Source organism: Lichenostomus cassidix, chromosome 10 (assembly GCF_008360975.1).
Source record: "Lichenostomus cassidix isolate B80296 chromosome 10, HeHo_3.0, whole genome shotgun sequence".
Lineage (NCBI taxonomy): Eukaryota > Metazoa > Chordata > Aves > Passeriformes > Meliphagidae > Lichenostomus > Lichenostomus cassidix.
The window spans coordinates 8,182,255-8,196,282 of NC_139491.1; the positions used below are offsets into that span (position 1 = coordinate 8,182,255).

The following is a 14,028-nucleotide window of genomic DNA, read 5'->3' on the forward strand; positions in this document are numbered from 1 at the left end:
GTGGAGGCGCCGAGTAAGGCATTCCACAGCACTGAACAGATGGTAAATAACCATGAGAAAGAGAAGATTAGGGATAACTTTTCTCCACAACAGATACTCTTCCCAAAAACCAGCACAGGATTTTTTGTGCTGTGAGCTGCCTCATACTGCCATGTCTATTTTTCAGTTCTGATTTTCGCGTGATCTTTCTTAGAAGAAAGGGGGTGGTTCTCATATTGACTACCAGCCAAGTGAATGCAAATGTGTTTTGAACTCTGACTTTCTATGAATTATTTAGAACTCCAGATAAAACAGAGAAGAGCTGGATGAGACTCCTATTTGGCTTCACATATGAAATTCTCCAAAGAAATTCAAAGACTGAGTTGAGGCATGACAAGAAACACAACCCTGGCAAATATAATTCTGTCCTGCCTTAAATGTTATCATCAGTAGTAGCAAAACTCACATCTAATGGAAAAGTAATATATTATCGAAATAATGTATGATTTCTGCACTATATTGGCAAACCACCATATTCGTTTCTCCACAAGCACTTAAAAATTGTATCAGCCTATTTATTTAAAAAAAAGGGTAAAAAAGTCTATTGTAGGTATTTGTGCCGAAAGTTCTATACCAAAAATATATTGTCAGAAGGTCTGTCTTCTGTAGACATTAAGATACTTGTCAAAGATTGATGCTTTTCTACTCAGAGCTCTTAACACTCCTTGGGAAAATAAAAATGAAAAGAAATAAAAAATCCCTTTTTTCAGGGAAGTGTATTCCTGCTGAGACAGTTGACTAAACAAGAAGCTGTCGTAGAGCTCCTTTGGGGCTTTGTTCTGTAGCCTTTGGTTCTGAAGAGCACATTTATCAGAGGTTTATGCAGCAGAAAGGTACTCTGCGTGTGAAGGGCTGTTTCAACTGACAGCATTTGATTTCTTTATTATTATTATTTTTTTACTTCTGTCTGTGAGCTCTTCTAAGTACATGAACCCTAAAGAACCATCTGTCTCTGAAACGTGCCCAGCCCAGCAGATTAGGAAGTCAGAGAACAGAGAATTAAAACCAGATCCCAGTATTTTTGATTTTAACATCTTAGTACAGAATGACTGACCTAGTAAGATTGTTGCCTCTGGGCAGGTAGGGGATGAGTTATATAATATTTTGTTTATAGAGAGTAAATAGCTACTTGTGCTTTTTATCCCAGGATGAAACAGAGATTGCTCATCAGCTGTTTCCACTGAATGTCCACGAAGTATCACAACCTGTAGAGTGAAGACAAACAGGCACCCAGTAAACACCACACAGCAAAGCTGGTGGGATGGGGAGGATGGAAAGTTTCCATAGACATGATATGTCCTGAATTCTTTTTTGTCTTGTCAGAATTGTCCGAGACTTGGCTCAATATTTTATGGGATTTTCCACCCACCCACACATACCCACACAGCCCCCACTTTATTCCTTGGAAGGATGGAGGCTGGAGACAGATGTGTCAGGATTATTGTACCTGAAATGGAAGGTAACAGAGATTTTTGAAAATAGATACTTCAGCACTGTGGTTGCCCTGAAAAAAGGGGAACAATTATTGAAACATACTGCCATGTATGGAATATATATGAGTGATTGATGTGAATAGAATATTTCACATCAATATTTCAGGTTCCAGTCTGTTTTTACTGTGGAAAAAGCCCATTTTGGCAAGGCATCTTTTTGTCTTTTAAGTGTGAAATCTGGAGAGAGATTTGCCTTGTTGTTGACAACTACCAAATCATCATGTGATACCTGTTTTTCCGTGAAGTTATGTGGTCCCACTGGCATTGCGGAGAGTGAAGAAGATGTTTCAGATGTGAGACTTTCCATCCACACCAGCCCATTGCTGTGCTGTTGTTACCAAGGAAAAGACCTGCCCACATTTTTGTGGACTGTTTGTTCTCATAGCAGGAAGGTCTCAGTGCCAGCCAGAGATGGCCTTAGAACTTGGGCAGTGCCAAGCACAGAAATTTGTGTATTTTCAGCTTCAGTCTGTTCAGCTGGCAGGTTTTTTACATGCAGGATGGAGGAAATGAATGTCCTCCTTCTTCCATCTTCATTCTGTCTGTGAGTAAATGAATTAGTGTAGGAAATAAGGAATTTGTGACTGTAGGGCATCCTAAAGTGCCATTCCTGGCCTTTGACACACTAGACAGTAACACAGAAGTAAGAAAAACATGGTCTGCTCTCAAAAAATTGGTGTTTTCAAATGATCATATTTTAAATGTATAGCACATTTAATCTCTCAAACATTCCAAGAGAATTTTGTTTTCCTTTGGTCTCTAGGGCTGTTTCTGGGGGAGAAAAAAAAATCCCAAATGTTGGGAGAAGCCAACTATGTATAATACAGTTCAAAAGCAACTCCTACACAAACACAGTGGCCCAGGGGTCTCCTTGCTGCTGACACATTCCATTTGGGTGGATAGTACTGGAAGGAAAAGCAGTGATAATATATTGCATTTTTTAAAAATTACTTTGGTAATTATAACGGTGGTTTAAAGAGGTCAGTACATTCTTTTACCAAAACAAGGAAAAAACTTTAGCTAGCACTCTTGAGATAAACTTACTACACCTGATTAGCATTAGGGAATGCTGTTAGGGTGAATTTTCAGGTGTTTGGACATGCACGTGCAAGTGGGTTTTGTGGTTGCTATTTCTATTCAGTCTTCACCTTGAGTTTTCCACTTGGAAACTGCTGCATACTCAGGTCTGTTATCACAGATGTTGGACTGGATCTCTTTCACTTGCTGGGTTTCAAGGGTGGTGGGTACTTCTTTAATGTTCAGTATTTGTTCAACCTGCTCTGTTTTGTTAAACACGGTGAGATATATGGAGTTAGTGGGGTTTCTCCCCTCTTTCAAAAAGACTGGTGTTTTAGAAATATCTGAACAACTTCTTTGGTTAGCACAGTGGCAATAAAACAGTCCAAGTGCCAGTGCTTTGATGGCAACACATGCTGGGAGAATGCAGCCTTAACATCTGCCCTGTGGAACAGGAGCTTTTCCTTTAGCCCCATTGGAGTGTTGAGTTGTCTCAATGAAGTCAATGCAAGGCACTAAAATATTGTATTATTTGTGCTGAGTTGTAGTGACAGCCTAGGGAGGCACTGGGAGGAGAAGGGTGCCTTGTGTGTAGTAGTACTCCACCCATAATTGGTTTATCCCCTGCTACTCTCATGTCTCCATCTTTAGCTGAGCCTCAGCTCTGTGGCAGCAAAGACAGGATTTGTTGGTCTTTGATCCTTCCCTGGCTTTCCCCCAGCTTGCTGAGCCCATGGCTCCTCAGTGATCCCCTGCGTGGAGGGAAGAGCTTCCCTCCTCATGTGGCAGCACAAAGCCAGAGTGGGAACATGGCCCACAGGCAGTGTTCTTCAGCTTGATCTGTTTTATTGCAGCCCCTGGCATGTGAACCTATGTCATCAAGCATTCTTCTTTCTGTTTTCCTAGTGTGGAGACTCCTGCCTGTGATTTGTGTCTTGAGTCTTCAAAAAGAAAATGAAAACCTATAATCATGTTTTTCCCTACATACCTTATTTTAATTGAACTAAAGAAGTAGCCTAAAAAGCAGTCAGCATCCCTGAGCCTTTTTCTTCTCCCTCTCTTTCCTTTCTCCTGTATTTAAATTTAATTCTGTCCACAGCAAAATATCTTACAAGGTCATCTTGTGGTCATTATTTATTATCTCTAATGCACTATTCCATGGTGTGTCACCACAGCCAGATTTCAGAACCAGACAATACTATTATTTACTAATAAAACGTAAATCCCAGTTACCTGAGTTTGATAATGAAGTACAAATTATATAGAATGCCAGGAGCTGAAGCTTTTTTGGCAAAAGGGCTTTCCTGTAAAGCTTCTTGAGCATCCAAGTGAAACAAATAGGTTAATTTAGAAGCTACTTACAACCTTTATGTATTGATTTAGTATGCAGCTGTGAATGGTAAAATAATAAATTACATATTCCAGTGTTATTTTGGATTGTGTCTCTGTCCTGGGAGTATCTGCTGATGGTGCTTTAGAGTTTCTGGGGTTTCCATCCTTTTTCTAGTTACAGTAAGTCCAGCTTTCTTTTGAGGAGCTGTTTGTACCTTGGGTCACTGGCAGGCCTTAGTCTGATAGTTTTCTCCAGCTCAGTCTTTTCTTCAGCTCCATCTGATATTTGTGACAGAAGGGCTTCCCCAGCTCCCCAAATCATGGAACCATGGACTTTGTCCCAGGTACTTGTTTATGGACTGAAAACACCTGCAGAGATCACAGATGGATGCTGTGTGTTTATGTCTGGGGAGAGCTTACACATCTGTCTGGGCTTCTATAAGCTATTTTATTAAGTATCCTGAGTGTGTCCCATACTTTAAGTAACTATTCTTGAGAGTTCAAAATACATTTAGTTAAAATGTTATGTGGGTTGATTTTTTTTTTGTGTTACAACTTAACTTCCAACATATGCTTTGAATTATTTGCTCCAGTTTCAAGTCCAGTTTTTCCAGGTCCATCAGCAGAGAGACTTGCATGTGATCTGTAACACTATCCCTTCAGATAGTCCCTTAAAATTAACTGAATAGCAAGGCTCAAAGGCTCACATAGTTTCCTTTTTAATTTAATTAAAGTGATGCATATTTGCCCAACACTGTGGAGAATGACATGATGCAGTCTAGTTAGTCGAACGTGAAGACAGGCACAGCAGGGACCTTTTGGCCTCGTGAGCTTTTACAATAACAAGTTGTATTAAGCAAACGACTGTGTAACATGAGGGGTTTCTTATTGAAAAACAAGAGGGGGTGAGAAAGCTTTTCAATTCCTCCTTTGTGGGTCAGTGTCTCCAGTTGGTAAGTAGGGAACAGACAGATATTTAAAAATAGGTGCATTTCAATTGCATTACTTCTTTTTTTATTTTTTAACTTCGCTGCTGATTGGATCAACTCTTCATTCTCTTGTAGGAATGTCATAGCTTGACTCTTAACGCTTATACAACGCCTTTTGCAATTAGATGATGTAAACCTTAACATATTTAGAGAGCTTCAAGTAATCCCCCTGAGAAGCTAGTCTGGTGAGGGGAGTGAGCTTTGATGGTTTATATTTATAATCATGGAATAGTTTTGCTTGGAAAGGATCTTGAAGATCATCTAGCTCCCCCCCTGCCGTGGGCAGGGACACCTTCCATTAGACAAGTTTCTCAGAGCTCCAGCCAGCCTGGCCTTGGACACTTCCAGGGATGGGGCATTCACAGCTTCTCTGGGCACCCTGTGCCAGAGCCTCACCACCCTCAGAGTGAAGAATTTCTTCCTCATATCTAATCTAAATCTGCTCTTCTTCAGCTTGATGCCATTCGCCCTTGTCCTTTCACTCCATGCCCTTGTAAAAAATGTCTCTCTATCTGTCTTGGAAGCTCCCTTTAAGTCCTGGAAGGTGCTCTAAGGTCACCCCAGGGCCTTCTCTTCTCCAGGCTGAACAATCCAGCTCTCCCAGCCTGTCTCCATAGCAAAGATGCTCCTGCCTTCTGAGTGTCTTCATGGCCTTTGGGCTAATTTGTTTCAGGTTTTATACTCATATATCAAGAGATTACTGCTGCATGTAAAGATAAATAAGACACTCAGCCTGTAGTCTTCTTTTGGAGGTATAAATTTAAGCTGATTATACCTATTAAGCATATAGGTGTCATGAGATTTGTATGGACTTTCTGAGGATCACTGTGCATTATATTATTAAGTATTTTTATCTACAGCTACAGCATGTTGAGAACTTGTATTACTCATGAGCTTGGACCCTGTTCCTAGCTGCACCTCCATTGCTGATTGACTGCAGGCAGGAGAAATCATTCCTTTGGGTTCAGTGTCCTCATTTTAAACTAAGAGTAAAGGTTTAGAAGTCCTCTGGAAGTTGCTGAGATGTCTGCTAACAGCAAATACAAGCTCCAAGCCAGTTATTTGTTTTGTATGTCCATACATTTATTTATCAACATATTAGCAGTGCTTTGCAATGTAGTGTGTGCAGTGGGGTAGAACTATGGGCTGCTTGCTGCTGCAGGATAAAACAAGCACATGAGGGCAGGGAAGCCCCAGCCTTGGAGAGCTGAAGCAGTCTCATAACATTTGGGTGGAAGGCAGTGCCAGCTTTGGAGCAAGAGCAACTGCATTTTATCCCTGCCGTCCCACAAGTTTCTTGGTTTGTATGTGTGCAGTATAATCACAGCTGGGAAGTCCTGTGTGGTCCCTGATGTTGTTCCAGGCTGTGTGAGGCTGACTGATTTTACAGTTCTACTGTATTCACAAGGGATGTACTCTCAATGTCCCCTTGACTGGAACCTTGATGTGAGCAAGAGAAAGCTGTAAAAATCAGCATGGGTTCTGGGTGCCCTGGGTAACTGGTGCCAGTTGTGTGGTTCTGCTCTTAGTTTGTAGTTTTAAGTTAGGATGGTCTTAAGTTACTTGTGTTGTGAGTATTGGTGCTACTCCTGTTGCTCATGTGTTTGCTGTCCTGTCGATGAGGGGGCAAAGAGATGCAATTTTTGTCAGTACATTTTTATTAGGATTGTGTTGTTTGGTGTGTACTCTGACATGGGTGTGTGCATGGAGGGTAAATCTTTGCTTTTATGAGCCTTGCCCTTATATCAATAATAAACCCCAGAATGCTAAGAAAATGTATGTCCATGTTTTGGGGTTTTTTTATTTTTTATTTCTATATTGTTCTATTTGTATATTGCCAGCTTATTCTGGTTTATGTAAATGTGAATTCCTGGAAGGAGAGTCTTCAAATACTGTGTTTGCTTGGCAGCTGTGATTCTTAATGTATTCAGTAATTTTTCTTATATTGGAAACCACAGGGTGGATGTATATTTATTACACTTAATAGAGCTTAAAGCACTTGCTGAGCTGCACTAAACACAAGATAAAATTCTATCCCTTACAGTTGTGAGGCGTACATTGTAAAGTTTCTTTATTTTGTTTTAATTGTTGAATTAATGTAGAATAATTGCTCTGGCATAAGCTTGTCAAGAATAATTATTAATATAAATTGTTTGAATTTAGGCTATTTAATCTTATTGCAGACATTTTGTTTATGCATTTGTAATGCATCTGTTGTTTTGAAGAGGAGCTGTCAGCTGAGCACCTCAGTGTAAAGCTGAATGCTCAGCTGTAGTCCGTGCATGTGTATAAACTGATAAATGGCAATTTCAAGAAGAATTTCACATTGTTTTCTTGAACTTGACTGTTTATCCCAAACAGTGATCTGTATCTTGATTCTCTACAGAACACTCAAAGATCTTTAAGCTCATATTTTCTGCTAATTTCTGAAGACTTAGTGTACCAACACAGAGCATCACCACAGAAATCCTTTGTTCCCTGACCCTTCAGTTCAAGGGTGAGCTTACATTTGGAGCTGTGTTCAGCAGCAACAGTACCTTGACCATCACTTTGTTTTTATTTTTAATTATTTCCTCTTGTTTTCCCCCATCTCTGTCTTGCTTGTTCCGGTTTTATAGTAAGATAAAGATGGTTTTAGTTTTCATAAGGATTTTTGGGTGCAGTATTCCTGTGTTCTGTTTGTCTTCCTTGAGCAGCCTGTGGAGTACTTTTGATGAGCACAAAGTCATCTTTTGTTATCTTGTCCAAACCAAACTTAGTTTATCCTTTATTTCATTTTGCCTGGAAAGAAAAATATGGACAATCGGTGGCTGCGAATAATTATGAAATATCTAACTTGTTCTTTGTAAGACAAGACATGATCATCTAAAAGGTGGAATTTGCTGGGTTGCTGAAGGTATTAAGGTCAACGTGAGACTCCATGTATTAATTCAGACTGTTTCCCTATTGGGTTCATGATTCTGTGCAAGACACAAGTCCATCTACGGATGAGTTAGAGGAAAATGGAAAATTGCATCATGTACTTTGCCAGCAGTATTTTTGTGCATATGAGACCAAAACAAATTTTTGCCCAAGATCTGAGAGCTGGGTGTTCCCATGCTGCAAACTGGATGTGAGCACTGTACAGTTCTTTTAGACCTAGCCATTTCAACTTGCACTGAAATTTTTGCAGAACAATGCTCTTATATAACAACTCTTCTTTCCAGTTACAGACTGCAGAATGCTTAAGAACTGGAAATCCAACAGAGACAGTGTTTGTGTTAGAATTAGGTGTTGAAGGCTATGGAGTTTTGAATCCACCAAAAAAAAAAAAAAGAGCTGAAAAAAGTAAAAAGAACAGACTGTGTTTGATTACCAAGCTATAAACCTTAGCATGCAGTGCATAAACATGGAGGAACAAATTTTCTAACAGACTGCTGCTATTGTGTGAAAATGGATTTGAGCCAAACTCCCAGATTTGAAACCCCATGAACTTCAGTAGGCTCAGGCCAATCCTTGGCTTAGGTTCATCTCAAAACATTGTGAGCACAGAAAACAAGTTTGAACATTCTCAGTAGCACCTGGAGATCCGAAAGGGGAAGGTTTGTGCATAATCCGCTCAGTTTGCACACACAAGGGGCACATCAGTGCCAGCATGAACATTTGCCACCTTGATCATCATGAGAATGTTTTTAGAGCATCTTTGAAAACACCCTGCAGGGAATGTTTCTGGCATGTGTCCTTGGTACTTGAGTCTCTTACCAGCTTATCTCTTTAGTGGACAGAGCTTTATATGTTTTCTCTAATTTTACCCAAATGATGAACTTGCCCATTGTCCTCACCACTGTGTCCCTGTGTGCCAGCCCTTTCCTGCCACAGCAGCTGACACCACGTCCCTGGATCACACAGTGGTTTCCTGCTCAGACAACAACTGGTTTATTACAGGTTGAAGCAATACTGCCTTCTGGATGGGGACTGTAGTGGGGAGATTTCAACAAATTACCAATTAAACCCAGGCCAGCCTGAGAGATTTATATGTGGATTTTAATCAGCATTGTGCTCATTTGTTTGCTTTCTCCTTCTCAGCAGAGCTAACTCTGGTTTCCTCTGAGTTGTGCAGCTGCTGAAAAGGGCAATAAGACAGCAGTGGCAGTCACAGCAGTGCTCCTGCACTTGCTGCATCCCAGGGTTGTGTCTGGAGCTGGAGAGGGGAAAAGTTTAATACGAAAATGAGCTCTGTGCAATTACCAGTTTATGGGGAAGCTTGTAAGGGATCCAGCTGGTGGTAGCACTGGGTTGTTGAACAGCTCTTCTGAAGTGACTAGAAGAAGAAATTTTAAAAATACACACTTGGGTTCAGTCAACAGAAGTTGTCAGATCATCCTGGAATATTTCTTATTAATATGAATATAATTGTCAGGTTTAACATCAGATGTTCTTTGTTCTTGTCCCATGGAGAAACCTAAATGAGAATTTATCATTGAGGATCCAGGAACACACAGAGATAAGAATATTTTATGGTTCTGTGACAGAGCTACCATCAGATTGAACTGAGCTGCCTGGGTGACTGAGGTGCAATTTATGCCAGTTTGCTTGATTTAGTCTATTAATCTATAATTAATTATAATTCCATATATTTGTGTTTAGCGATGATTAATGTATAGTTCTTCCTCTTTTTAATATAATTTGATCATAAGATTCTAATAACAAATGAGACACAAAGTGCTTGTTCTCTGTCAAAATCTGTAGTATATTGTTAGAGCTCTGCAAGGTTGACACATGCATGTTGGACTATTGAAACAAGCTGCTGAGAGAGCTTTGTCATAATATCAGGACAGCAAACATTTCTCTGACTCACATACCCCCTGCAGTGTTTTTGTAAGTCAGGGCAAAATTTAGAACTCTGTTTGTTATCTGGTACATATTTCAAAGACATTGCCAAACAAAAAGCTAAATTTAAAAACTCTGACTTTTGTTATTGGGGGTTCCAGACATACCAAAGGAACATGTGTCAGCAATTTTAGACTTAGTGGCCACGTAATTGTGAAATATCCTTCTTTTTAATTTTTTAATAGATGCTCTTGGATGCTAAAATCAGAATTTTTAATTAGCTGTTTGACTTACATTTACTGTCACTGCTTTTTCATTAGTATTAGTGTGTCTTCAAGAATTTGTATTGGAATGAAAAAAGAAAGTGCAGAGAAAACAACTTTTCTTTTTTTTATGTATATGACAAAGTTATTGCACCCTGAGAGAAAATTGCTTTTAATGGTTTGATTTGACTGGCTTACTCACATGGACAGCCATTGGGTTCTGCACATATATCCTGTCTTTATTTGCTTTATTATATAGGTAATTTGTGAACTGGTTTGCCTCCTGCCTGATGGTATTTTATTTCTCTAAATTGTCTGATTAGTTGAAGGGATGGGGAAATAGACTGTGACTTTGGCTATAGAAAATGAGACAGAGAGACAGACTGTCCAGTGCATGGAGGGGAAGTTTGTTAGAACTTCACATCCCTCCTACACCGTGGGGTCAGCGCAATTGAGCTGGGAAATGTGGTGTGATTTCTTCCCAGCTCACATCTGACCAGGATTAATATATGGCCCAGTGATTTCAACTGGAGCACCTTTAGGAATTGTTCTCAGGCTTGGTGACTTCTTAACCATCTGGGATACACCTCGGAGATACACCAAATGAGGTCTGACCTTCTTTTGGCAGGGGTGGCTTTCCTCCAGAAAGAGTTATCTGGAGTATACCTTAAAACTAAAGTGCTGCTGCCTAGTTCCTTATCTAAACCATTAATCTTTAAACTATTATGTCATTATTTCATTCCCATTCATGGATGGAAGTAAATATTTAGAGGTAGAGGAATTCTGAACTTAGTGTTTGGCAGTAGGTTTATTTCAGAACTTAAGTTTTGGACAGAGACTTTTAGGTCAGCCTGGTGAGGGAGACTTAGAATTTATTCTGCATGTTTTCTTCATTACAGACAGAATAGGTACCTTCTATTGCTGGAAACCTGGCTACTTATATCACAGTGAAGACTTAGGCTTGTGTATTGTCAATTACTGAAAGATACCCACTTTAAACATGTGGGTTTGCTCATGGCCATGTGTTGTCAGCACTGGTGGCTGTCATTTAATTGCCTGGCAGCTGTTCCACTGCATTTCTCTTGCCCACTGTCACTTTTGTGGCTGCAGCCAGCCCTTGAGCATTGTGGATCTGGGCCAGTGATTCATTTCTAGTCTGTGCTAGATTTTGTAGTCATCTCTTAGCACTTGAGCTGTAGATGTAAAAATCCATTCTCTGGTGATGAGCTGAAGGATTCTGGGTGATACCCAGTGTGCTGCAGTCACTGATCTGAACCTGTCTGTAGTAATTAGTCTTCTGTTTTAAATTAAAAATTAATCTGTTGCCCTCTTCCTACCTTTGCACTCCCTGTGTCCTGTCCTCTCTGGAGCTGGCTTGGTGGCTGTCTTGCCTTTTCTGAGCTGTGCCTGTGGTGTGTGACTGTGAGGGTTGTAGGGAGCAGGGTCTGACCCTGGACCTTGCATAGGCTTGTGTTGCTGTGTGGTGGATCAAATGATCTCACTGATCTGTCTGAAAATTAACTGTAGAAGTGCTCTTGACATGTCAGTTTTTTATCAACTTTGAAAGGCCCCCAGCACAAGTGCTGTTGTGACAAATCCTGTAACTCATCAGCAAGGAGAAAGGTTTGGTCTTAGTGCATCTCATGATCCTGACAGCTCTGACTGCAAGGTGCTGCTGTGGTGAGAGTGTTCTGGATAGGCACAAGCACGGGGGAAGAGGAGCAGCTGTCAGGGGATTGATAAATGTTGCTTTATCCACAGTTCTGGTGAAGAGTGGAGTGAGCAGATCAAGTCAACAGCTATGCCTGCTCTCATTGCCTTGTTTGCCTGCAGGCATTTGACTCTGCCCTGGAAGCTGGTCTTGAGCCAACCAAGAAAAGAGCCATCACTCTTGTGACTCAGAGTCAGCTTTGCTGAAATCGTTGGTTAAAGCAGCTCATAGCTGATCCTCCCCTGTGAGACAAGCATCAAGATTTTTTTGTTGGTATTTTTTCCCCCTAACTGGGCTAATGGCATTCAGCTCATGAACTTCTTGTTATCTTAGTTTCTAGTAAATGGAATTAAATTCATGTGCTGAACACCAGTTGTTCTCCCTGGCATTTCTAGGACGAATCCTGGACTTGAAGACTGGGACAGTAAAGAAAGAGGGTCAGCAGTCCTCCATGAGAATGTGCATGGGATCCAGGCGCTCTTTCATTTGCAGGATGAGGTATGCATTTACCCTGTGTTCCTATGATGGCTCCAGATTAGACTGCAGACATTTTCTTGCACTATAATTTGACCTTGATTCCAATCCAAAGCTGTAATGACACACTGCCATGAAGCATTTCTAGAATACTTGCTTTTGGGACTGGAGTGAAACTAAAACCAGTCTTCCTTCACAGTTACTGACAAAACAGCCCCTCATTTGTGTGCTGTAGCTACTCTTACCAGTGTGGGGTCTAGGTTGCTTTTCCCAGAGAACTTCATGACAGCTTCACCCCTAGAATGTCAGTCATTGTCTTTTCTAGTAAAGTTACTCAAATCGACACTTGGGGAACAAAGCTTTCGCAAGTGTAATGAAAGCCCAGCTCTGTGTATTTTTTCAGCAAACCAATAATACTAAAAGAATCTTGAAGATAAACAAAAATTCAGTTGCAGACTTGCCAGCTACGTAGGAATTAACCTAAGCCTGGTATGAATTAACCAGATGTCAGCTGGCTGATGCTAGATAAGTGAGTAATTGTTAGAGAGTTTTTAATTTGCAGTTTTCCAAACTCTCCTTCATTGTTTGGGCTTCTTTAAAGAGATTTAGATGCCCAATGCTTTTTGTTGGGGCTTGTGAGCACTTCTCTGGTTTCAGTGCTAACAGGCTAAAGTGCCTGTTGCTATTGCAATAAATTTCTGTCTGTGGTTAGGAGGGGAAAGTACATAATTGCACCAGTAGGCTATGTCCAGTATACATGGTGAAAACTGCAAATGCAAAATTTGTTATAGAATGAAACACACAAAGCAAAATATTTGACATGTTAAAGTACAGATACCTGTACTTTGGTTATATGGTGGATTTTTTCCAGTCCTGTGAGGATGGTGAGTGTATGGTTCTTGGGTGCCTTTGTAAGGTGTTTATATGCTTTATACCTGCAAGATCAGTCTTCAGAGCTGTAGAACCTTTTCCCCCTTCACTGGGAGGGAGGAAATACATCCCAGCAGAGGAACACGGGGAACACTGCTTTTTCTTCCTCCCTAGCTGCACATCATGTTAGGAGAACTTGTTTGTGCAAAGAAAACCAGGCCTAATGTCCTGTTTGCAGTTGTTGCCCAGCTTTCAAAACAATTCAGATTGCAGTTATTTCCTAGCACCCTGATTCTGTAAATTCCAATGCATGAGAGTGATTTTACACATGCCAGTAACCTCACTGTTTTTGTATTTCTAAATCTTATTTTAGTTGTTCATTCTTTCTCCTTGGCAGTGACTGATAAGAAAAAAAAGGAATAAAAAGAAAACCTTCTGGGAAGAATAAGCCTCAGATAATGTGAACATTCCTTGTGTTTGTTTCTTTCATTGTAGTTATTATTTCTCCATTGAGAATGAACTGCTTTTACCCTTCAAACTATTTACTCAGCTTCAGATGGATTGTTGAAATTATACAGTTAGGCATACTTATAAATATCACAAAGTACACATGAAAAAGTGTTAAACAAAGTTACTTGACAGTGTAAATAGTTTGATCTTGCAAACATTATCTTAATGTCTACAGACATTGTAGCTGGTGTGTGGCAGTGGACTTTCTGTGTCCAGGGAACCTACAGGAACACTGAGATTAATTTGTGTGGATATTTGGCAGCCTGACATATTTTTCTTTAGTTTTTGCCCTTGTTTTGTGGCATTTTGGAGTGTGTCTATTCTTCAGTCACCCTTGGGATATCAATTTCAAATAGTCTTTGGGTTGGGGGAGTGTGGAAGGGGGTCTTTCTCTAGTCTCTTTTCATTTTTCTAAAATAAAGAAAATATTTGTAGTACACCTTAAAAGCTCGCCCTGTGGAAGCAGCACGTTCTGAGAAAACATGAGTATGCAACTTTTTGCCAGAAATAAATATCCATTA

General features: G+C 40.2%; 1 protein-coding gene across 3 annotated transcripts in view; it reads left to right on the top strand.

Moving 5' to 3' along the window:
• The window catches only part of ARNT2 (aryl hydrocarbon receptor nuclear translocator 2), a 95,558-nt gene that overhangs the window by 42,323 nt on the left and 39,207 nt on the right, over positions 1–14,028 (top strand). For all 3 annotated transcript variants that reach the window (XM_085070474.1, XM_085070472.1, XM_085070473.1), the window contains one exon: positions 12,049–12,151. In XM_085070474.1, the coding sequence (XP_084926600.1) occupies positions 12,049–12,151 (103 nt within the window). The remainder of the gene's footprint in view (positions 1–12,048; positions 12,152–14,028) is intronic.